At 42.0% G+C, this 25,573-nt stretch overlaps 1 protein-coding gene across 2 annotated transcripts in view; it reads left to right on the top strand.

The window, feature by feature from the left end:
- The window catches only part of USHBP1 (USH1 protein network component harmonin binding protein 1), a 46,016-nt gene extending 21,110 nt beyond the window's left edge, over positions 1–24,906 (top strand). The window contains exons 5-14 of one of the 2 annotated variants that reach the window (XM_075206925.1): positions 1,664–1,792; positions 2,323–2,408; positions 2,621–2,761; positions 3,390–3,490; positions 5,050–5,182; positions 11,483–11,741; positions 14,990–15,175; positions 18,293–18,384; positions 22,581–22,703; positions 23,802–24,906. In XM_075206925.1, the coding sequence (XP_075063026.1) occupies positions 1,664–1,792; positions 2,323–2,408; positions 2,621–2,761; positions 3,390–3,490; positions 5,050–5,182; positions 11,483–11,741; positions 14,990–15,175; positions 18,293–18,384; positions 22,581–22,703; positions 23,802–23,982 (1,431 nt within the window). In that variant the 3' untranslated portion in view covers positions 23,983–24,906. Of the gene's footprint in view, positions 1–1,663; positions 1,793–2,280; positions 2,409–2,620; positions 2,762–3,389; positions 3,491–5,049; positions 5,183–11,482; positions 11,742–14,989; positions 15,176–18,292; positions 18,385–22,580; positions 22,704–23,801 lie in introns of both variants that reach the window. The other variant, XM_075206915.1, reaches the window with a different exon arrangement.
- The last annotated feature ends 667 nt before the right edge of the window (positions 24,907–25,573 follow it).

Raw genomic sequence — 25,573 nt, 5'->3', positions numbered from 1 at the left:
GATACCATTTTTGGAATTTGGAAATGTTTTTTTCCCCTGTGAGGCGAAATTAGCAACTTACTGTTACACTGGGCATTTTGTTTTACCTTCCTCTGGACCAGCACAATTGCAATATCCGAGATGTTGAACTAAGTGGACCTGTGTCATTTTTCAACCTTATTAAGGTTTTTGTACAAATGTCATTGTTTCATGGGTTGCAATACTTTTGATGAATAAGAAAAAATATATAAACATCCTATTGGAAATGGAAAAGAGACAATGAGAAGATAGGAATGTATTACTTTTCATATTAGGCTCAGATCTTAATATGTCCTCCACTCCCCAGGTTCAATTACCATACAAGAGAAGAGCCAAGTATTGTGCTCTTTTCTGCTATTGCTACTTAGTACCACAGGCAACATAATGGCTGGGGGGAACCGGTGGTACTCATTATTATGGCTATGGGAAAGCTGACATAGTTTTAAACGAACCCACAATAACGATTGGTATAACAGAGTGAAAATCCCGCTTTTAAAGCGGCGATACCCACAACCCACGGCATTTATAATGCAGTTGTCACAAGCAAAGTAATCGGAAGGCCTTACCTGCTGGTATATGCGCTGCTACGCAAGGAGGCGCAGAGTCTAACCACGCCCCAGGTCTTCACCAGGGAACCCCGCAAGGAGTTTTGGTCTTAGCCCTGAGACGTGACGGTCGCGGCCCTCCCAGGTAGCTACCAGCGAGGTAGATGAACAAGCATAGTCGTCAATCCGGGGTCAATTCCGTACGGGCAATGAAGGTACCAAGGAGAGAAGTCAGGAAGCCAGGGGTCAGATGCGGGAGGTCAATACTGGAACCAGGGGTAATCCGAGAGAGTGGTCAGGCAGGCAAGGGTCAGAATCCGGAGAAGCAATAGGAATATCAAAGATATATGTGTAACAATGGAGCCAAGAGAGGGACTAGCAGACTAGATACTCTGGCGCCAGAGTCAGGCTTATATAGACAGAAATCCCCAATCATTGGTGGGAGTGGGGGTCGGCGGTCAGCTGGTCTGACCGCCCACAGGAAGCGGCCCTGAGCATCTCCGTTGGAGACGCAATGTTCGGGCGCACGAACATCCTGTCTGCCGGGCGGAAGTGACGTCCCGTTGCTAGGCAATGGGACGAGTGCAGAGAAGGCGTCCGTCCCAGCACCAGGTAGGAGTGCGGGACGGCGCCTGACAGCAGTACAGATGTGGGGTCCGAGTATTGCCACTTTCAAACTGGCATTTTCACTGTCTATGGAAAATGACGTTATTTACTACTGTAGCTATTTAAGACTTTCGGATCTAACACTCGCCGATCCTTGAAACCTTCAGTCAAAGTTATTATCTGTCATATAGTAAGTAGGCTTTTTATTACTATCGCTGTTATACCAATCGTTATTGTGGGTTTGTTTAAAACTATGTTGGCTTTCCCATAGCCGTTAACTCCTACCCCACCTGGGAGAACAAAGGACAGGCCAAGATAGGAAATGTTGTCAGGTTTTCCCTCTGTGCATGTCATAACTTAAACACAGACTGCACTGTTTTGTGATACAGTGATGCCTAGTGTTCATCACACCTCAAAGGTTTTTTTGCTCATCATTTCTTTATTTCCCAATCTAGTATGTTTTTCACCATTTTCCCTTCAATTTCTCATTCCAGGCAAAGAATTTACAAGACATTCTGCAGGACAAAGATTCTTCTCTTAGTACAACCTCTCCACCTACCAGTCCTATGTCTGAAGAACCAAGTAATCTGACCTCTGAACCTAACCTTTCACCCACCTGTCATGTAAGAAAAATTTCTAGTTAATCAGCTTTTTGAAGCAATGTAAATAATTAAAGGAGGGGGTTTTGAAATACATTCACAGCTTTACATGAGCTATTCAAGTTGTGTCATATATTGAGATGCATAACAAAAGTCCTTAATTTCTTATTTTCTGCCATCCTGCAATGGATTTTACAGACAAAAGTATGGGTTAGCATTGCGAGATGATACCAACTGCAAAGAGAGTATTTTTTTACTCTTTTTAATAGGAGGATTTGGATGAACATAGATCAGGGCATCTCAAGGGTAATATAGGCTAGCCGCAGAAATGCGCCACCTTCTCATTTGAAATGCAAAATCGTGATTTATTTGTGTGGTACATACTCTCCTACTGCTTTCATTGTAAAACTATCAATTACATTCCCATTACATTTTTCATACAGTCACTTCTAAATGTCCACTTTGACCACTACATACATATCTGCATGAGTTATGCGTTTTTTTTTTAACAGGCTCCTTTGTCAATACTACAAAGTCTCATTCAACATCTTCAGCAACTCCCTGGATCCCAGACTTTACTGACTTGTCCTCCGGAGATTCACCCAAGCAGCATGGAGTCTGAGATGAAATTGTTAAAAGGGTGAGTAGGAACAGATACTGTCCTCAAGTTACTCATGTCATAATCTTATTCTTTGTGGTATGCTGCATGGTGACTATAACAGGTTTTATGCACAAGAGTTGCATTCAAATGTATGTTACTCCTGTATTGCCGGGTCAGATTTATAAATAATTGTATTACAGCTGTGTAAGGTACAGGCTGCATACATATGTTAGCTATTGTTTTTATTCCAGACACCTTGACCATGTTAAACAGTTAAATGACCAGCTCAGTGTGACCCTAGAGGAGTGCAAGACTGACTCTGAAAAACTAAGCATGCACCTTGGAAAACTGGAGTCTACCTGCACAGCTCTGCGCCTCTCCCTGCAATCCAGGTAACAACATTTCAGATTTGCAGGATGACATAGTTGCCAACTTTTTAAAAAAAAAACTTGCTGAACTACAATCACTTTTTACTGTATTCGGTTATAACATAATTATTTGCATTTGAAATACTCCTTTCAAAATACTAACTTAAAATAACCCCAGGGAATAAAAAATGGTTGAATTGTATTGTGTAGTTTGGCAATATTGTAAAATAAATACATTTCAAGAGGCAAATCTTTTAAATATATAACTGTCCTTGCAGTGTGTGATTTCACTCATCTTTAGCTTGCTATAGGAGATTACTTGGCAATTGCAAGTAGAATTGTTTCATAGCAACAAGTCCTCTGTTTGCTTTAATAATGCAGTAAATGTTTTGTTATGATTGATTTGACATAATTCTTCTTACCACTCTATGTATAACTTGTGATTTAAATGATGACTTATAAAGTATTTTAAAGAATGATATCTAGCAAATAAAATGTGTCTGCAGTTTTGTTTTAGTAATCATAAATATTATGGGATTGCCTGAAGATTATTTTAGTTGTAGTTCATTAGCATCTTGTGAACAATATATATATATATTATAAAATTATATAAGGTCAACATACAAATCCTCCTTACTTTATCACTTAACAGTGAGAGGTGTCTGAAGACGTACAGTGTGTTGCTGGCTCTTGCAGAAGCAAAAGAAGAGATCCTCCTGGGTCAGGTAACATCAGGAGACCTCTTGAGCTCAGGTACAATTGTTCTGATGTTATTAGCATTTCATGTATGTTTTTCTAGTTGCCTACCACCACTAACTACATATGGTCAATACATTTATGCTAATCAAAGTTTGGCTGGCAAACTGATGTGTGTATAAGGAAATCTGTATAATAGACGCAAAATAGAGAGAGTTGGGAGTAGAATTTAGGGAAATTTCCGAAACTATTCCAAGGAATGTTTACAGCATTCTGCATTTGGCTGTGAAAATTTGCATCACTGGTGGTATTTTGCTTTAAGATTTTTTTATTGACCATCATCGTCCCAGCTCTATTCATAGGAGATAATTCAATTAAATTCGGCCATGTTCAACGCGGGGTTAATTATATAACCGTTAATATGGTCATTTTAACCCTGACTTCTGCTCGCGGCTTCCAGAGCCGCAAGCAGAAACCAGCGTTAAAGATTACCGTACTAACGGTAATTATGCGCACTATTACACTATACACTATTACACTATTACCGTACTAACAGTAATTATGCGCACTATTACCGTAGTAATGGTAATAATGGGCAGGCCGCGTTACTTTCGGCAGTAACGCGGCCAATTGTATTCCCCCATATAAATTACGCGAAATTACAAATTTCGTACAATGGGGAAGCAAAAGTGGAACGTGAAGATGTGTATTGATGGAACTTTGCACCTGCCTATTCCTCCTTCAAACTCGATTTCTGCAAAATTCTGCCGCAGTTATCTCTAGCTGGGAGGTCTGCTATAGCCATGGGATTCTTAACCTTTTTTTTCCCAGTACCCAGGTTATGTGAAACTGTTGCTGCCCATTCCTTTCAATTACTTTAGTGTTGCCTACTTAAGTATAATATATTTTAATAAATATGAAAGTGCAGGCTTGTGTAAAACATGAATAACTAATTAATGATCACTTTATTAGCTGATGGTGCACAACCAATTTGCAATAAAAGGTACTCACAGCACTTTAACATGCTCATCAAAGATGGCTGTTTATTCTAAATTTGGATGTTATAAATTAACATTGCTCACAGCATATGTTCTATTAATAGGGCACTATCTGTGTGGAGTTTGTATGGGTTTTCTCCAGTTGCTCCACTTTTGTCCTTCAATCCACAAAACGTACTGATAGGTTAATTGGCTTCTGACATTTTGGGCCCTAGTGTGTGTGTTGTATGGTAGGGAATTTAGAATAGTAGCTCTTGTGAAACTGGGACTGATGTGTATGATTCAATATTCTCTGGAAAGCACTACATAATATGGTGGCACTATACAAATAAAAAATATTAATATTTAAATCCATATGCACATTTTTATTTAAAATCCAGAACGGCAAGTGTCTTAATCCTACTTTTTCAAGGACATGTTAAAAATCCTGTGATTTCCATTACATGGCATAGCCAAACGGTGGGAATATTTACCCGTTATAATTAATGTATTTGGTTAACATAGTTTTTAACAATACATAATAATTTCTAGCAAAATGTTCCCTGTGATAGTTCTACTTCTTAGAAGAGCGTGTGCCTTATATGCAAATTCACTTCTCTATGCTGCTTTCAAACTAAGGTTGGAGTCTGCTGCCAAAAGACTTAGAGATAAAAACTAAGCTCTTCATGTTGGAAGTGAAGAAGACATTTCGAAGACAAAAGCCAAGTTCAGAATCAGAAAAAAGGAACATGGTGGGGCAAGCAAAATACAGGTAATATATAGCCACTAAATAGGCCTCTGTAAATATAAAGATCAGCTCTAGATGAATATACATAGTGCTCCCCACATCCTCCCTCCTGTATTTGATGTGCGATAGTTAGCATTTAATTTTATTTAATATGGATATATTTTGATTTACTGAGGGTAAGGATTTCAAATGCAAGTCATGTCAGGAATGTAGCATCCGATGTCCATTTGCAATGTACCACACATGGCAGTTGCACAATTCCACAATTATTTTATGTTTCTCTTTCATCCAGTCTGGGGGACACTGCTTTACCATGGGGTTGTGGAGGGGAGCTGGGAGTTGGCACCTAACTAGTTAACTTTAGTGCTGCTGAAAGACCCCTCCCCTCTACAATCCCCCTGCCTCTTCCTGTACAATCCAGTTTTTTTTTAGGTGCCCTGGAGTTGGGCAGCCTTTTTGATTAGTGCTTAGTTTAATGTTAAGAAATTTTATTTTTTTCAGGTGGCAGCGCTGGAGTGTGTTCTAATATAGAGAACACACTCACAGCTTGGCAGCGCAGGCATTCCCCTGTCAGCAGAGAGCCAGCGGTTCTCACTGACAGGGACTGAAGTACAAAGTGCCTGATTGAAGGGAGTGACAAGCGGTCTCATGGACCACTGCACTCCCACAGCCTCCCCGTTAACCGGCGCTGCCATTACAGGCATAGAGCGCCGGTTATCGGATAATGAAAATGGCGGCGGCCATCTTGGATTTCGGCAGCAGCGCCGAGGAGAAGGGGGCTAAACCAAGATTCCCCCCTCAGACATAGGAGGGGGGCGTCGGAAAGTACCGCTGCGGAGACCTCTGTCCTGGGAAGAGGAACTAATAGAGGTCTCCACAAATCTGCCACCAAAAGCCGTTTTTTTCCTATGGATTTTCAAGCAGGAACATCGGCATCAGGGAAGAGGGGGGAGCTAAAACATAGAGTTCCCCCCCTTCCTACAGAGAAAGAGAGAGATGGACTGTCCCAGGGTTCTGGCGCCAAAGCAGAAGCCCGGGAACAGGAACAGAGCTGAGGGAGAGCACAGACTGCTGTTGGACTTCTCCCTGTCTTGGTGGCCCTTGGGCTAAGTACAAGCTTATTTAAACACATATTTGTTGTTTTATTACTGGCTTAGCAGGTTTACATTATAGTCTCCTGCTAGCCTAAAATATTTATGGTGTTTAAAATATTCAAGTACAACTTTTTCAAAGACATTAGTTGATTACTTGTAATTTACTCTGTTCTTTTAATATTTTACTCTCTCTCTCTCTCTCTCTCTTCCTTTATCTCTATCTGTATATTCAACTAGATTGATTTTGTGTGATTGGTGTGCCTTCCTTTATATAAAATGACAGATAAGGGAAAGGGCCCTATGGCAAAATATTTCACATGTTCTAAATGTCATGTTAAATTACCGTGTGGGCAGAAGGACCCTTTGGCGCTCTGCGCTGCATGCGAAGCAGGGGCCCCCTCTGTGCAAAGCCAGCAGGTTACAGCCCCTTCGTCTGAGGAACCGGCCTGGGTAACCCCCCTAACACAGTCGGTTACCTCCCTAGCCCAAATGGTTTTTCAAAATCAGTTGCTATCAACTGTGGCAACTTCGGTGGCTAGCAATACTAATACGCAGTCAGTCCCCCAGGCTTTCTCAGATGCCAGTGGATCGAGTTTGCTGGGAACTTCCACATCACAGGCTGACCCAGCCCCTGCTAATACAGACCCGGCTTGGTCTACAGCCTTTTTGAAGGGATTAAACAAGCTTAACCAGTTGCTAGATTCCTCTAATGCCCCGCCTGCTAAGAGAAGGAGGCTTAGAGAGGTAAATCCCCTTGTGGTCCTTTCAGATTCGGAGGAAGAGTCTAAGGAAGAAGGGGAAATCTATTCGGATGCTGACCATAGTCATTCCTCAGAGCAGGAAGTGTACCCTAGAAACCAATTTGTTAATGATTTGGTTTTAGTGGTTAGACAGGCGCTGGACTTCCCAGAGCCGGAGGAGGTTTCCCCCAGGGACAGAAGTCTGTTCAAAAAGGCCAAAAGAAAAACCAACCGTTTCCCTCCTTCTGCAGAACTCAGAGAGATTGCTGAAGGGGCTTGGAAACAACCTGAGAAAAGGTTTTTCATTCTCAAAAGGTTCACCTCTTTGTATCCTCTTCAGAAGGAAGAGGCGACTCGCTGGGAGAGTATTCCCAAGGTAGACATTCCTATTGCTCGCCTGGCTAAACATACTCTACTCCCAGCCCCGGGTTCAGCGTCTCTTCCAGACGCCAATGACCGTAAGGTAGAATCCCAGCTCAAATCAATATTTGCGGCTGCGGGTTCTGGCTTTAGACCCACATTTGCTTCAGCCTGGGTAGCAAAAGCCATGGAAGCATGGGCAGACCAGCTGGCAGAAGCTTTACAGGACTCCGAGCTCCTTCCCCTTGCTTTGCATTTAAAGGAAGCTTCGGGGTATCTCTATGAGGCGGCCCAGAATTCAGCGGCGGTTTCCTCTGCCATTCAGGCGGCCTCCATTTCAGCAAGAAGAACACTATGGCTGAAATCCTGGGAAGGTGATGCAGAGTCAAAGCGGTCCGTTGAAACCATCCCCTTTTCTGCAGCGGGCTTATTCGGCCCGGAATTGGATACCCTCATTTCCCAGGCTACGGGGGGCAAAAGCACTTCTTTGCCAGTATACGCTAACAGAAGCCGCGCTCAGAGGAATAGCTCCTTCCGACAGCCCTTTCGAGGGACCTCCTTCCAAAGGGGTCAGTCCTTCAGAGGAAGGCAATCTAATTCCCGAGGCTCCTCCTCTAGGGGAAGATCCTCGTTTACTTCCAAGCGCCAGGCCGCTAAGACCCAGGAAAAGCCTGCGTCCTGACGACCAACCTGTTCTACAGGGGGCGCCAGTGGGAGGACGTCTGTCCCTGTTTCAGAAACAGTGGACAGCGTCTTCCCAAGATCCTTGGATTCGGAAAATCATTTCAGAGGGGTACAGAATAGACCTATTGGGCCCGGCTCCACAGCGTTACTTCCAGACCCCGCTACCTCAGGATCTTTTAAAAAGACGGGCTATACAGGATTGTGTTGCTTCTCTTTTACTCCAGCAGGTCATCTGCAGAGTGCCAGATGGGCAGAAAGGAAGGGGTTTTTATTCAAACCTGTTCCTAGTCAAGAAGCCGGACGGCTCCTTTCGGCCCATCCTAAACTTAAAGGGCCTCAATGTTCACTTAAGGGTGGAAAAATTTCGGATGGAATCTCTGAGGTCAGTAATAAACGGCCTAGAGATAAATCAGTTCATGGCGTCCATAGATATAAAGGACGCTTATCTCCACATTCCCATCTGTATCCACCACCAGTCTCTCCTCAGATTCTCGGTAGGATCTGCTCACTATCAGTTTCGGGCCCTCCCCTTTGGTCTCTCAACTGCGCCAAGGATCTTCACGAAGATTATGTCAGTTATGGCAGCATGTCTTCACCTGCAGGGAGTTCAGGTCGTTCCTTACTTGGACGACCTACTCGTCAAGGCTTCCTCAGAAGGTTGCCTGCGTTATCACCTGTCCCTCACCCAGGCAGTTCTCGAGGGCCACGGTTGGCTAATAAATTCAAAGAAATCCCAGTTGATCCCGTGTCAGCGCATGGTATTCCTGGGACTCATCATCGACACCAGGAGGCAAAGAGTGTTTCTCCCAGCAGAGAAAATCTCCTCTATTCAGTCGGTAACCTCCCAGGTTTTGTCTTACCCCAGCCCCTCAATGCACTTGTGCATGAGGCTACTCGGAAAGATGGTGGCCTCTTTCGAGACCATTCCCTTCGGGCGAGCCCATTCTCGATGTTTCCAATGGGATCTGCTATCGAAGTGGTCAGGGTCACACCTACACCTGAAAAGTCAAAAGATCTCTCTATCTCAGAAAGCGAGAGAATCTCTTCAGTGGTGGATGTGTCCGCACAACATGAGCGTGGGAAAATCCTTCGCACAATGGTCATGGATCATAGCCACGACAGACGCCAGCCTGAAGGGTTGGGGGGCGGTAATCCTTCACCTCCGACTCCAGGGAATTTGGTCGCCTCAGGAATCAACTCTACCGATAAATGTTTTGGAATTGAAGGCCATTCTCTTGGCTCTCCGTGGAGCCCAGTCATTTCTTCAGGGCCAACCGGTCAGAATTCAGTCCGACAATGCCACGGCCGTGGCATATGTCAACAGACAAGGAGGAACCAGGAGTGCAGCGGCTATGGAGATTGCAGCCCAAATATTTGTTTGGGCAGAGCAATATGTCCCAGCAATATCGGCGGTTTTCATTCCAGGAATAGAAAACTGGGAGGCGGACTATTTAAGTGGAAACCAGCTGATGCCGGGGGAGTGGTCTCTACACCCGGATGTCTTCCAGTCTCTGGTTCTCAGGTGGGGTCTTCCGGACATAGACCTCATGGCCTCCAGACACAACCGGAAGGTCCACAAGTTTTGCGCAAGGGCAAGGGATTCCTTAGCGGCGGCAGTGGACGTTTTGACGATGTCATGGGAATTCAGGTTGGGATACCTGTTTCCCCCAATTCCCATGCTTCCTCGAGTACTCAGACGAGTTCGGCAGGGCCTTCTGCCAGTAATTCTAGTCGCTCCCTCTTGGCCGCGCCGAGTGTGGTACGCAGACATCATATCTATGGCGGAAGGGCCGGGGTTCCACCTTCCATATCGAATTGACCTGCTTCTGCAAGGTCCATTCCATTTCCAGAATGTACCTCAGCTCAATTTAACGGCATGGCTGTTGAAGCCAGCCTCTGTAAGGCTAGAGGTTTTTCGCCCAGTGTAATTCAGACTCTGATGCGAGCCAGGAAGCCTGTTTCTTCTCGAATCTATCACCGGATTTGGAAGGCCTACATTAGATGGTGCGAAAATAGGACGTTCCACTCGTCCTCTTTTCAGCTTTCCCGTCTATTAGCCTTCCTTCAAAATGGCCTGGAAGCAGGCCTTAGGCTAGGTTCCCTAAAGGTCCAGGTTTCGGCACTTTCTGTATTTTTTCATAAGAAATTAGCAGAATTGCCAGACATTAGGACTTTTTTCCAGGGAGTTTTACATATCCAACCTCCCTATGTCCCTCCTACTGCTCCATGGGATCTCAACATGGTCCTAGAGATGCTCAAGGGCCCCCCCTTTGAACCTTTGAGTAAGGCAGACTTAAAGTGGTTGACCTGGAAGGTCCTCTTTCTTTTGGCTATCGCTTCGGCTCGTAGAGTTTCCGAATTAGGAGCTCTGTCCTGTAGGGAACCATATTTGGTTTTCCACGAGGACAGAGCGGTGTTAAGAACTCTCCCTTCTTTCGTACCAAAAGTAGTGTCGGCTTTTCATCTCAACCAGGAAATCGTAGTTCCGGTTTTCTCATCTTCTTCCCATACGGATCAGCAATCGATGGAAAAGTTAGATGTGGTTAGGGCTCTCCGCATTTATGTTAAGAGAACTTCCCAGATTAGATGTACAGACTCTCTATTTGTCCTTTATGACGCTAATAAGAGAGGCTGGCCAGCCTCAAAACAGTCCATTGCAAGATGGATTACGTCTACCATCAGACAAGCTTATATAAAGGCTAGCCGTCCTGTGCCGGAGAGAGTCACAGCCCATTCCACCAGATCGGTTGGGGCGTCTTGGGCAGCAAGGAATGGTGTTTCTGCGGACCAGCTTTGCAGGGCAGCCACTTGGTCCTCTGTCCATACGTTTACTAAATTTTATCAATTTAATGTGTTTGCATCAGCAGATGCAAATTTCGCTCGTAATGCTTTACGAGCGGGATTTTCAGAGTAGTCCCACCCTTTAGGGGCTGCTTTAGAACGTCCCCATGGTAAAGCAGTGTCCCCCAGACTGGATGAAAGAGAAAAGAGGATTAATGTACTTACGTTAAATCCGTTTCTCTGATTCCGTCTGGGGGACACTGCGATCCCTCCCTTCTGTTATTCTTCTGTGTGCTCTTGTTTGACTGCCCTTTTTTCTCCTGGGGCTTTTTTTTTAAAACTAACTGGATTGTACAGGAAGAGGCAGGGGGATTGTAGAGGGGAGGGGTCTATCAGCAGCACTAAAGTTAACTAGTTAGGTGCCAACTCCCAGCTCCCCTCCACAACCCCATGGTAAAGCAGTGTCCCCCAGACGGAATCAGAGAAACGGATTTAACGTAAGTACATAAATCCTCTTTTCTTGGTTTCTTCCTGTAAAGGGTTAAATAGGATGACATTTTATATTGTTTCTATCATGACCGTACACACACAGAATATGGATTTCGCTGCTATAGTAACACTTATTTTTATTAGAAGATGCAAATACAGCATATACCTTTTTACAGACTCTATGCTCCCTGGCTCAGTGAAGAAGAGGAGAAAATCCTAAAAGACTACATACAGTCTCTGAAGTGGGACTTGTCATCCATTACATTGTTGGAGCATTCAGACGTTGGTGCTTCCCATGCAAAGGAAGTAACTGATTGTGCTGACATTATCAAGGCAAAAGTGGATAATGCCATCAAAGTCTCAACGGAAGCTTTACCGTGCCTGCCAGAAAAACCTGCCCGAGCCCAGATCCTCCAAGAGCTAATGGATACTAAGGTGGGAGAATATTAACTACTTTGTAATGCACAAGTGAGGCTAATATGTACTCCTGCAAATAAAATCAGTGTACACAGTCAGAAATGGTGTAATCCATTTGATATGCATTAGGAACAACATGTGTAATATATGGAACATATTAGGATATGTTGCTCACCAAACAGAATGATGTGAAAAGTGTGCTCCTGAATGCTGTTCGGGTCCAGCGTTGCACTCCAAATGTATGTTTGTAAATTAGGGTTATCCGCCTTCCACAGGCTTAGAGACAACGGGTTTGATTCATCAAGGAACGTAAATGCTGATTTTGTGTGTAAATTCCACAAATTTGATCTGTGTATTCCCAAACCTGGACCATATGAAACTAAATGCAGCAACGTTCAATTCACCTGCGTACGCAAAGGACTCTTGCTTTCGGTGGTAGTCATCTTTACGATGACTACCATTCCGACAGGAGGGAGGTAGACAGGAGAAATCCAATGTCTATGATAGCGACATGTAATAAATATAGACTGTCAGCCAGTTTGCTGCTCTTAATGGGGTGATGGCAGGACCTGGCAGCAGGATAAAGTAGAACTGTTAGTGCAAAAGGTAAAAATAAAAAGTTTAGGAGTCTGTTTTAAAAACACTGTTAACTTTAGCAATGCCGAACTTAATAGTGTTTAGAAAACAGATCCCTAAGCTGGCTGTCGGGAATTTAGCTGTCTGCAGAAAGATAGTCCCGGGATTCACTGGTGTCACAAATCTTCCCTGTCAGTCTAAATTTATTATATGTTGCTATCAAAGGCATCTGAATTCTCCTGTTTACCTCCCTCCTGTTGGATTTCTCGTCAACGAAAATTAGTACCCCACCCTTTACTACAGCTTACGATTTCTTGGAGGGAATATGGCGAGGAAATTCATTTGTAGTCAATGTACACTTGAGCGCTCATAGCCATGTCCAATTCAAGCTTTGGACATCTCAAAGGCACTTGTCTTTCTGCCGTATCTCTTGCTCCATCTACAGTTCTGAGTACTGGTGATGACATTCGTATGCATGCTAGAACATGTGTTTGGAATCAGGAGCAACTGTAAAAACTGATTTTGTGTTCAGTAGACATTAAGAACATTTTAGTAAATTTATTTCATGGAAAAAATATATAAAAAACTTTTTTTTAACTGTTTTATCATTATTACCTATATTATTACCAGGTGACAATTTTTTTTTTTCCTTCTGCGTTCTTTTGCAAATTTATATTCCGCATATGTATTGGACGTATCCTGCAGTGTCTTGTATAGTACTGTATAGCTGAGCAGCCCTACATTCAAATTCATCAGCGTACGCATCTTCAAATCTGCTCCTTGTTGAATTGTTAAAACAAACGTATGTTGCACTAAATATAAGTGCATAACAGTATTTTGTAGAAGATAAGGATATCTGCAGTCGCATTGAAAGCTCATGCCATAAAAAAAATAATCTCTCCCCTTATCGTGTCAACCACAGAACGCATGCAATACCTGAATTCTTTAAAATTGACAGTAGTATCAGGGGCGCACGGAGGATTGTCGGGGGGGGTTTCTCCCCGCCGACCGAAAAAAAACAACAAAACACGAAGGAGAGCTGCCCGTTTCGCCGGCGCTGTCCTATACAGCAGCCGCGGCGCTGTCTAAGAAGCGTCTGCGGCGGTGCTGTATACAATACAGCACCGCCGCGGACGCTTCTTTGACAGCGCCGCGGCTGCTGTATAGGACAGTGGCCACTTAGTTAGCGCAGGGGGGGGGTTTCTAGAGACTCAGAAACCCCCCCTGCGTGTGCCACTGAGTATGTACATTATACATTCTAATGTCACTGTATATTAGGATGTGAAAAATAATAGAGTAATCACTATCAGCACTCCACAGTTTAAAATATCTTCTAAATTAGTTTACACAACTCTAATATGAAATATAAATATGAGTGAAAAGTGAGGAAGATCTCTAGCGCTATTGTGCAACCCAATATATGAAAAGGACACATAAAAATGTTAGCCTAATCAAATATCTATACAACATTTGTAATACTTATATTAGTCATGCTGAGCTCAAAATAGATCTTGTAGTTCTTCATCATATGATATTGGCCAGCCACATTATAAAAAACAAAAATGCAAAACATAGACATAGTGTAATTTGTTTAAATACAAATTAAGTGGAATATATCCAATACGCCAACTAATAGTGACATTTCCTTAATGTGCTGCATTGTTTAACAACCACAGTGATGTTCAGGATGTTTTGTGTTTTGAACTCGGCATGACTTATATAAGTATTACAAATGTTGTATAGATATTTGATTTGGCTAATATTTTTGTGTGTGTTTTAGGGTGTATAATGCAGTCCTTTAGAGTAGAGTCCTCATTGGATTAAGATTTTGTCTTTCATTTTAAGATCACATATCTTAAAGGGACCAGCATTTACAATGTAATCCTGGTTACACATGTGGTGATATTGGCGACAGTATTTTAAGTTGTCTTCTTATCAACAAGTATGTGGCCCCAAATCAAGATTAATGCCAGAGAATGATCTTTGTTTGGATCATTATGGCACATGTGTGTGTACTAAAATAGTGTTACATTTGTCTTTGTATTTCTATTTTAAAAAATACTAATTTATAATTCACAAATGTTGTAGACTTCTTTTGTATAGACTGACACCTTAATGTTCTATTAAACTTTGGAATTCAATTAGGGTGTACTTTCCAGTTTGATGAAAAAGTTAGATTTGATTAAGTAGGGGTCTTACAAATGAGATTTGTGATCATGGAGTAAGACTGTGCGCTCATGGGCATTAATCGTGTTCATTTTTCCTCCGTTACGATTTTTGAATGGAAGGGATAAAATGACCTATTTATCAAGCAGTGTAATGTTCCCAAACAATTCTTACCGTGATTTAGCTGCAATTTGAAGGATCCTTCACATTTATAATTGCAGCAGATATCCTGGATATCTGCTGCTTTGCATTCTATTTTGTTTTCTGAGCAGTACCCATAAAATAGTATGGGGACTGCTCCCTAACGCAATCTAACAAGTTCCGAAAATGAGTAATTTCCCTTCTATCATTTACTTTATACCTGGCAATTCCAGTCCTACACATCCTGCAGGGTTCAGAAAATGAAACGGTTCAAGCTGCCCATCTCACCGATATATTGCTATCAGTTTACTACGTCCCCACTGCTGATCATGTTGTTGAACGGTGAAATAAAAAGACAATTTATTTGGGTATGTCTTCCACAGAAGAGGTTATCTGAACTCAAGGCCAGTCTTCAGTTACTGCAGACCGATAAACGAGCTTTGGAGCTGCAGTGTTTAACTCAGCAAGAGCAAGAGAAAGCTTACATGCTCATCAGAGACCACCTGCAGTTGGAGCACAATAGCTGGACAAAGCGAGAAGAAGATTCTGGGAATAACAAGGATGGGCAGGTATGCACATCAGGCCAATTGTGGTGTTTCACCCAGGCACAATATGACTACATGTATGAGTTGTGTGCGTACTTTGATAGAGAAATGTTGATGCTGGGCTCTGTTTGCCACTTACAGTTATATGTGGATACGGATAATATTAAGCAATTGTGAATAGCTTGGGTTTTATATTTAGCTGCATATCGATATGGTCAGGGTATAAAATAGGTTTCGCTTTACTTAAGTTTATTGTAAAAATAGAAAATCTGTTTAGAGCTATTTTTTTAATAGCATAAATATGCAAAAAAACATTAATATACTCAGTAATAATTCATTAGAAAATCAGTAAAAACATTTCATATTAAGAATATTCCCAGCTGTTATTCTAGTAACAATGCTTCAAATGGGTAGATTTTGCTAGTTCCCTTTGGTTTCTGGTTTCCTTTGGTTGGATAATTACAATAGTGTAGAATAGAAGGAGAGTTGTCTTGGAGTTAGTACTTTTCCTTAGAAATGGGTATAAATGCAATAAGAAACTTAGAATTCTACAAGAATGCAATAACATAGTGCAATCTATCATTTTTGGCTTCATGCGCCTACTTTTCAACAAGTGCGCTGAGTTGTGAGGGGAAACGCATGGATCTACAAGCCAAGGTTACAGCGTCCATTGAGCTGAAAAAGTTTGCACACTTTTTTGCTTCATTGGGAGCAGTTGGGTGAATAAGGGCGTTCCTTTCCATGTGCAGATGAGTGAGTGGGTCAACATTTGCACTGAAATGCAGAAAAGAGATTTAATTTGTGGGATGAGATTTTTTTAAATGAAATAAAGAGGTACACCAGCGTTTCCTACTTTGCAGAAAGTCGTACAGCCTTTTCCTAACAGCGAAAGGCCTGAAATTCCTTGTAACCTCTCCTCCCAATAGGGGACGCACTTTGCTTCTTCCAGATAAACGCTGCAAAAAACACATTTCTAGATATAAATACAAACATTCAAACTCCCAAAAGTGACATGGGATAAAGACAATCCTATAGTCTGCCGCTCTCTCAATATTTTAGGAGAAAACTGAAAAGTTGAAATTAATAAAGGGGATAGTCCTAGGGTGGACGTAGGTTGGACATTGAAGTAACTTTTCACTATTTGGCCAGAGGTCATCTTAATGTTATTTTTTTGTAATTTGTAGTCTCTGACAGATATTGTATCCAGCAGCAATAATGGAAAAAACTAATTTAAATAATTGCCCCTCTTACACAATTTTTATAGGATATAGTGAAATTTAGCCCAAAGAATCTTTACACCTTTATTACATTTTCTTTTTTCTCATTTTTATACAATCACCAATATAAGAGTGTATCTTTGAAATTAAAGCACACGGCTAAGACTTTTCTTAACTTAAATGTAGCCCCTATCTGTATGTTGTAGGTGCATACTCCCAGAAAGCTACCTCAGGAGGTTTAGAGTAGAAGTATAACATAATCTCCAGATCTGACACTTACTTGATTGGGACTGTCACTCTGTCTTTCACTATTCTGCCTTTGTACTACCAGGGTCACTCCACTTGTCCTGCTCTCAAATCTGAAAAAATGGAAGAGGGTATCTCTTCTTGTTAGCTCTTTTATCCTAGCACACTTGGTTCTCTTTGATGAACAGTCTTTACATGCACACCTGCCCAGATGCTTCTCAGAGTGGACATCCTCCCTCCTAACAGTGAAATACCAGACAAGTCGGACTGTCAGCACCTAGAGTTGACTGGTCTGGTACCCTAACTCCTCTGCCCATCACAGGGTTTTCGAGCCTTCATCTTGGAGCTCAGACTCGCATGGCTCTCGACATCCAACTCTTGGTATTGCTGGCTTCTAGAGGCTCGATTATGGAAATCAGTTTCACTCTGTCATTTGCCTATAGCCCATGTCACTCAACCCTACTACAGTCAAAGGGGAATAGTAACATGCATCTAGAAATTAAGCTTCCCTGACTCAGAAGGCCTGGAAGTGGAACCCAATGAGAGGGAATTTTCTCACCAAAAGAAGGTTGTTTCTTTCCCTGGACAATGGAGTTGGTATTTAAATACTTTGGTCCTGCCACTACACTTAGTCACGCTCCAGACTGTGGGACACTTAATTATTTATCACTCAGGCATGTCACATACATACATTCATACTGGAAATCACTGTTTAAAGGTAATTTTGTGAAATGTTAAAGATGCAGACATGCAATATATTTCTGTTTGCATGCCCCAAGCATGCATTCATTCTGTGTTTTGGAACTTCCCTTGTTTTTTGGGTTTGTAGGCCAGGAATGCCCATAAATCATTTCAAATAGAACACTTTTTAAAAGTGAGAGTTCATCAGGACTTTCTGTGCCACTGAATGTGTCACTTCGTATGCTAAAATGTTTTTATTACATTAGCCGAAGTGCACTTAAAAATGGTCTTTCCCAAATAAATATGCCTAGATAAAGCAAAAGGCCGTGGGTTTGATTTCCACCACCTCCAAAGACATTTAAAAGTCACGTTCTTTTACTGGGAGATAAATGCTCTGGAATGCTCTTTCCAAACAGAAAACAACACCCTTTTTCCACCCTTTTAATATCATCCAAACAATTACATCCAACATAAATTCTCATATTTACACGTAGGAGCATAACTAGGAGACTTTGTGCATCTAGTCCACACTGAAGTACCGCATGGAACTCCCCAGTTGGCTGAACTCCTCCTATTGGCTGAACTCCTCCTATCAGAAAATGTTGGCCTGTAGATGCCACCACTCGCTCCACAAATCCAGTACCTTTCCCTTAAAATGCAAAACTAGATGTTTGTGCTGTGGACTCGCACTTTCTGAAATGACCTGTATAAATGCGAACTTTAGATAAGTTGATTTTAACAAAGGGGGACTTATGATTATGTTAAACTTTGTATTGTATTGCTCAAATATATGAGAAACTTTGAACCATTTCAAATTGTTTATCTTCCAGATAACCTTATAGAAGTTCTATGCCCAATTACTATTTTTATGTTATTATTGGCAAGGTCTGAATGAAGAGTGGATGATCTAGCTTTAAATATGTCCATTGATCAAGCTGATTCCATGTTTATGGCTCCACCAGTTAATACAAATTTAAACATTTTTACTCCAAAATAGAATTGCACAGGTCATGAAATAGTGTCTCGTGGTCAAAGCAAGAAACTGGCTTCAGCACCGATTATGCAGCGATTGCTAGACTCATTGAAACAGTATGTATACTCTTCATCTCTCTCACTGTGTAGGTTTTTTTTGCTCTGTTACAGCTGCTTGAGTCTGACATACTAAACTGCTGTAATATAACAGACATTTATCCATCATGTAAATTTTACCATAATGAGGTGGGAAGCCCTAGGAAAGAGTTTTCTGTCTTTAGAAGAAGTGTTTCTTTGCCAATTGCTTCAAGATAATTGCAGTATATAACTTTCCAAGCACAGTCATTACATTCGTAAACTACTAATGAGGAAGATTTATGCAGCCAATCTTATGGGTGAGTCCTGACCCTTGAGCTGTACCCGCACTGTGGAATTGGTGGTGCTATATAAATATTATTATTATTATTACCATTTATTTATATAGCGCCACTAATTCTGCAGCGCTGTACAGAGAACTCACTCACATCAGTCCCTGCTCCATTGGGGCTTACAGTCTAAATTCCCTAACATACACACGCAGACAGACACACACAGACAGAGAAAGAGACTAGGGTCAATTTTGATAGCAGCCAATTAACCTACCAGTATGTTTTTGGAGTGTGGGAGGAAACCAGAGCACCCAGAGGAAACCCTCGCAAACACGGGGAGAACATACAAAATCCATACAGAAATAAATAAATGATGATGATGATTAGTTTACCAGTTTAAAATATATTGTGGCGGTGGACTAATACCACCATTGACCTGTGGTGGAATCTTAGCAATGTTGTTTCACATCAATCTGGAGGAGATCAGTTATTTCTCGCTGACTCATCTGACTTCCTGCCACAATGTTAATGGGAGAACACTGCAAGGAGCTATTTAAAGGCCACAATTGTTGATAACATATAATATTTTGCATTCTTTTATATACACCGATCAGCAACAACATTAAAAGCACTGACAAGTGAAGTGAATATCATTACTTATCATGTTACAATGGCACCTGTCAAGGGATGGGATATATTAGGCAGCAAGTGAAGTCAGTTCTTGAAGTTGATGTATTAGAAGCAGGAAAAATGGGCAAGCGTAAGGATCTGAGTGCCTTTGACAAGGGCCAAATTGTGGAGGTTAGATGACTAGGTCAGAGTATCTCCAAAATGGCAGGTCTTGTGGGGTGCTCCTGGTATGCAGTGGTTAGTACCTACCAAAAGTGGTCCAAGGAAGCCAAGCAGTGAACTGGCGACAACGTCATGGGTGCCCAAGGCTCAATGATGCACGTGGGGACCGAAGGCTAGTCCATTTGGTCCAATCCCACAGAAAAGTTACTGTAGCACAAATTTCTAAAAAAAGTTAATGAAGGCTGTGATAGAAAGGTGTCAGAATACACATTGCATCACAGCTTGCTGTGTATGGGGCTGCACAGACAGGTTAGAGTGCCTATGCTGCCCCTGTCCACCACCGAATGCGTCTACAATGGGCACATGGGTGCCAGAACTGGACCATAAGGCAATGGAAGAATGTGGCCTGGTCTGATGAATTGATTTATTTTTAATATCATGTGAATGGCTGGGTATACGTCATTTACCTGGTGAAGAGGGCACAGGATGCACTATGGGAAGAAGGCAAGACAACGGAGGCAGTGTGATGTTTTTTGCAATGTTCTGCTGGGAGACCTTGGGTCCAGGCGTTCATGTGGATGTTTCTTCGACATGTACCGCCTACCTAGACCTTGTTGCTGGCCTTTTATGGCAACTGTCTTCCCTGGTGGCAGTGGACTCAGCAGGATAATGCGCCCTGCCACTCTGCAAAAATTGTTCAGATATTGTTTGAGGAGCATAACAAAGAGTTTGAGGTGTTGACTTGGCCAAATTCCCCAGATCTCAATCTGACCGAGCATCTGTGGGATGTGCTGGACCCACCTCGCAACTTACAGGAATTAAAGGATCTGCTGCAAACATCTTGGTGCTAGATACCACAGGACACCTTTAGAGGTCTTGTGGATTCCATGCCCCAACGAGTCAGTTCTATTTTGGCAGCACGAGATGGACCTACACAATATTAGTCAGCTGGTTTTACTGTTTTACCGTGATATATATATATATATATATATATATATATTAGATTCAATTGTACAGATTAAATAAAGAGCTGCCTAGTGTCCAGAACAGCCATGAGATGATATACGGCGATTTTTTTTTTTAGTGAAAGTACCGCTCACTTTTGCTCACGCCCCATAGAGGTGCAAGCAAAAGTACGCGTTACTTATAATTATTACCGTATAAATGGTAAAATGGTAACAAGCATCGCGGGCAATTGAATCTACACCATAATATACAGTAAGTTGTGGGTACAAGGCCGGTGTTAGGGTTCTCGGCGCCCTAGGCAAAATGTGAAAATAAAGCACCCCCTCCCCCCATACAAACACACCAAATACCCAGTTTATAGGCCCTCACATGCTTGACTTTGTGCTTTTGTGTTTAAAAAAAAAAAAAAAAGAAAAGGTGAGCCTTACCTCCTCCAGTGGTCCAGATGCAGTGATGTTTGATGCAGAACGCTGTCCAGACTCCACTGCAGACACAGTATTTCTAGAGGGGAGGTATCCAGGTGTTAGATTTCGGAACAAACAGCTTGATACAATTAGCCTATAAGTTATGCACTTGTTAAAGGCAATGGGCATCTTCTTTCCTTTATTGGTCCACATGGAAATGACAAGTAATCTGAGTAGATAGCCCTTCATTACACCACTGCCGCCCCCTCTGCATCATTCCACTGCCCCCCCTCTGCATCACACCACTGCCCCCCCCTCTGCATCACACCACTGCCCCACCTCTGCATCACACCACCGCTCCCCCTCCGCATCACACCACTGCTCCCCTTGTATAACACCACTGCCCCCCTGAATCACAATGTCCCCTCTCAAGCACACTGCCCCCCTCAGATCTAAATGTCCCCCACTGCATTACACCAACCCCACTGAATCACATTGTCTCCTGACCAGCACACTGCCACCCATCTCAATGTCCCCCCTACAGCACACCGACCCCCCCCCCAAATCATCACAATGTCCCCCCATCAGCACACTGCCCCCCCCCAGATCTCAATGACCCCCCCTCCTGGATCTCAGTCACCCCTCCCTGGATCTCAATGTCCCCCCCTCCCCCTGTAGCATACCAATGTCCCCCCCTGTAGCATACCCCCTACCTCCCCTCTCTTTCCTTACCTAAAACTTGTCTCCATGAAGATGCACCTCTCTGTTGAGCTCCTCACTGACACTGTCGGGACGTGATGATGATGTCATGCCCAACAGAGGGGAGGGGGAGTGGAAGGGAGGGGAGGAGACTGAGAGACGGTGCGCCCCATCGGCTGTTGGAGGGGAGGGCGGCGGTGGCGATCAATAGCCCCTCCCTGTGGATCTATCTGCAGCTGTGCGGCGGCTGTGGAAGGTATACTCAGCGGTCGCCGCACAGTATTATTTAATGCATTTAACCTCTGTGGTGCCCACCAGAGCCCGGCGCCCTAGGCAGCTGCCTAACGTTGACTAATAGGAGCGCCTGTGTGAGTGTTGTAGACCAATATGTTAGTGTTCCTTTGATTGAATATGTAACATTAATTAGATTTATAGTTCTAATGTATCAGTTTATATTTTCAATTGGACGCATTTTGTACATTCTAAGTGCATTTTATATGGGAAAGCATGATTCTACATAAAATGTACTAATGTTATAAAAACTTTCAAACTCACAAAATAAACACATGTAATAAAACCAATCATGGTGTCTCCTACTTCTTATGAGTAAATTAAAATACAAATGAAGCTAAACTAACCAGTATTCTAGCAAAAAAGATAAAGTCAGTACTTTGAAACAATGTTTTACCTTTTTGCACTATGCACATTTCTAGCCAGATCCGCAATAGGTTGTGCAAAGTTTCTTACTACAGCAGATCCAAAAACTGGAATATGAGCGTGCTCCTGGTTATGCACAAGGTAAAGAGTCAATGCATTAGCTCAAACAGAAATGTATGGCACATCCACATATCTTGCCGGTCACAGATGGTCTTTAATTAAATTAGAGCGGATCTTTGGTTATCCAGACATTGCTTACTGGCTCATCCAGTAGTTACATTACAATGAACGCAGGCACCTCATTTTTAGAATGTCCCAAATTGGGCTGCAGTGGGAGAAAGTAACAGCTTAACAGACTAATGGGTGAGGGGTTAAAAGCAAATTATAGTTTACATGCAGTTGTACTTTAATCATTTTATAATTCCAGGAGCAGTGAAATGAAAGTACGAATTGAAGGTCTAACATCAGAACTGGATAAATTAACCTGTAAAGTCCATGCTCAGAATTCCCAATCTGCACAAATGATCAAAGATTTCTTCAAAGCCCACAGGTACACTAATGCATGGCAATGACATTGTTTGTTTATATAAACAGAAATCTGAACAGGTGACAGGTGACCATGGTTGCTAATTGTCTGCAATTCCAAGAACAGTCCCATGTTTTAAAGATTTGTTCCTGGAAATGTCCCTACTTTTCAACACTGACCAACTACACAATACAAATCTTTTTTTTTTCTGCATGTTAGCTGTTATTCTTGTTATCTAATTTTATTTGCCAGATTTTTTTAAGTTAATATTTATTGAAGAGGAGCAATTAAAAATGCAAAGTTACATGTTATAGTGAAATCCAATCAATATTACATGATGGTTATTGTAGTACAGCTAGGTCCACTAGGACAGTATTACATGCAACAAGATTAGATGTCCTGGCTCAGCACCAAAGTGTCCCTGAAAACTATTTACAAATGTTGGCAACTATGAGTAATATGTGTCCTGATATCTGTGTATTAGGAAAGATGAAAGATACGTGTCATGATGATGACTGTGTATTTATTGGAGATGAATGATATGTGTTCTAATGGTGACTGTGTGCTAGGAGGAGATGAAAGATAGATGTCCTGATGGTGACTGTGTATTAGGAGGTAGTGTGAGTTATGTATCCTCATGTCTGTGTATTAGGATGAGATGAGAGGTATGTATGCTGATGCAGAGGCAGAACTAACTAGCTGTGGGCTCCGGTGCACCTGCTGCCCCAATGGAAGTTCTGCCACTGTTCTGATGGTCTGTCTATTATGAAGTGCTGATAGATATTTATCCTAGTGTGTAAGGAGAAGGGGAGATGTACACGTCATGATGTATGTTTATAAGGGGGTGAGGAGTGGTGTGATGATTGTGTATTAGGAGGAGATAAAGGACATGTTTCTTGATGACTATTTTATTGGAGCAGGTGATTTGCAACTCTGTATTAAGATGAATAAAGAGGTATATGTTCTGTTGTCTGTGCATTAGGAGGAGGTGACATGTGTGTCCCCTAGTGACAGTCTATTAGCAGAAGATACTAGGAGATACCAATTGTGATGACAAACTATTAGGAGACTGTTTAAGACACTTGTCTCTGTTCAGTAAAGTATGTTTTTATGTTGTTGCAGGAATCTCTTTCTTACATACCAGAATGCCTGTAGGAAGTACCAAGAGCAGCAGCAGAGACTGGAGTATCAGACTATGCTAATATCACAGCGTCAACATCAACAGCTACATAAACTCATGGAAAATATTCAAAGTCTGCAGAAGAAAAAAGTACAAAGGGATACAGGGGAAACATCGTTATAGAAGCAAACAGGACCCTTAGCAGTCTCTGAAGAATAATATGATGTATGAAATATTATTTAGAGGGTTACACATTTATTGGCATATAAGGATATCAATGAAAACATGATTGGCTTTACTAGTATTATGTAATCACACAATGCATTCCTGATATGTTAGGGGCACTGATGATGATTATTTGAATTATTTTTTTATTCTAGTAAAATTAAAATTAAATGATTTTTAAGGAGCACTTATCACATTTTAATAGATCATTTTATATTAGTGTACATAATGGGCCTGATTCATCAGGGAGCACAAAATGAATATATTATGCGTTTTTTCAAAAAACGAACGTAAATTGGGCATACCCACATCAGTATTCAACTGCAAACGGTTCTGAAGAAACGTCTCTTGTTGAATATGGGTCTAAGTATGCTCTGCATATACAGCACTTGCCGTATTGAGACAGACACAACTGGATATGCTGGATATGCTGGATATGTACAGACATATGTTCAAAATAAATTCCCATCAGAAAACAGAGAAAAAAATAGTATTTTCCATAAAATATATTTATCAGGATGTTACTAATGTCTACTCTATATAAAATGAATGTTTACAGTTGCTCCTGATTCCAAACACATGTCCTAGCATGCATACACATCCGTAATCACTATCACTCGGCACTTACACCCGACCTGTAGCTGGTGCAAGTGATACGACTGAAAAACACCTACTTCAGAGCTGCCCAAAGCTTGAAATGGACGCTGCTGTATGCATGGCACACCCTTACTGTACATTGGCCACCACACCTCTCCCTGGTCTGCTGACAAAATCATCAGAAGTGTAATTTACGTGTGAACATAAATTGAGTTCTTTTTTGGCATATGTATCGATTCCACATAAGCACAGAATGAAAACACAAAATACGACACATATCAGCATTTACATCATACTTGCCAACTCTCCCGGATTGTCCGGGAGACTCCCGCATTTTGCGAGAGTCTCCCGGACGAGTGTGGCAATCTCCCTGATACGAAGGGGGAAAAAATTAGTTTAAACGCCGCGATTCACCCGGAATCGCGGCGTTTAGCCCCGCCCCCCACTGTAAAATGACGCGATTTGCGTCATTCCGTCACGGGGGCGGGGCCAAAATGACGCGATTTCGCAGCCCCGCCCCCTGCACGCCCACGTCCCAGCCGGCATCTCCCGGAAAAAAAAAAAAAAATGTTGGCAAGTATGATTTACATTCCTTAATGAATCAGACCCACTCTTTTCAAATAAATAGTCCTTTCTCTAGGTCCTTAAAAATGAAAGTTAGATTTATGGGTAACAGAGATTTCATTAAAACTTGATTCCACATAATATGGAAAAATACAAACGTATTCCGATGTTCAGAGAGATCATTTACATTTTCTCCTTCCTAACGTAGATCCATGTGTGGGACAGTGTTGTATTTATTTCAGTTTTAGCAACCAAACTTTCAAGTTATTAAAGCACAAATACTAAATACCAGAACAACGCAATATTAAATTACAGCTCTCAGCATGAATTCATCTTTTGTAGTCCAATAGTATGTATTGTTTTAGTTATCTACCTGTTTTAAAAAACA

This window comes from Mixophyes fleayi, chromosome 1 (assembly GCF_038048845.1).
Source record: "Mixophyes fleayi isolate aMixFle1 chromosome 1, aMixFle1.hap1, whole genome shotgun sequence".
NCBI lineage: Eukaryota > Metazoa > Chordata > Amphibia > Anura > Limnodynastidae > Mixophyes > Mixophyes fleayi.
Note: the sequence above shows the minus strand (reverse complement) of the source record. Positions and strands in the feature narration are given on the sequence as shown.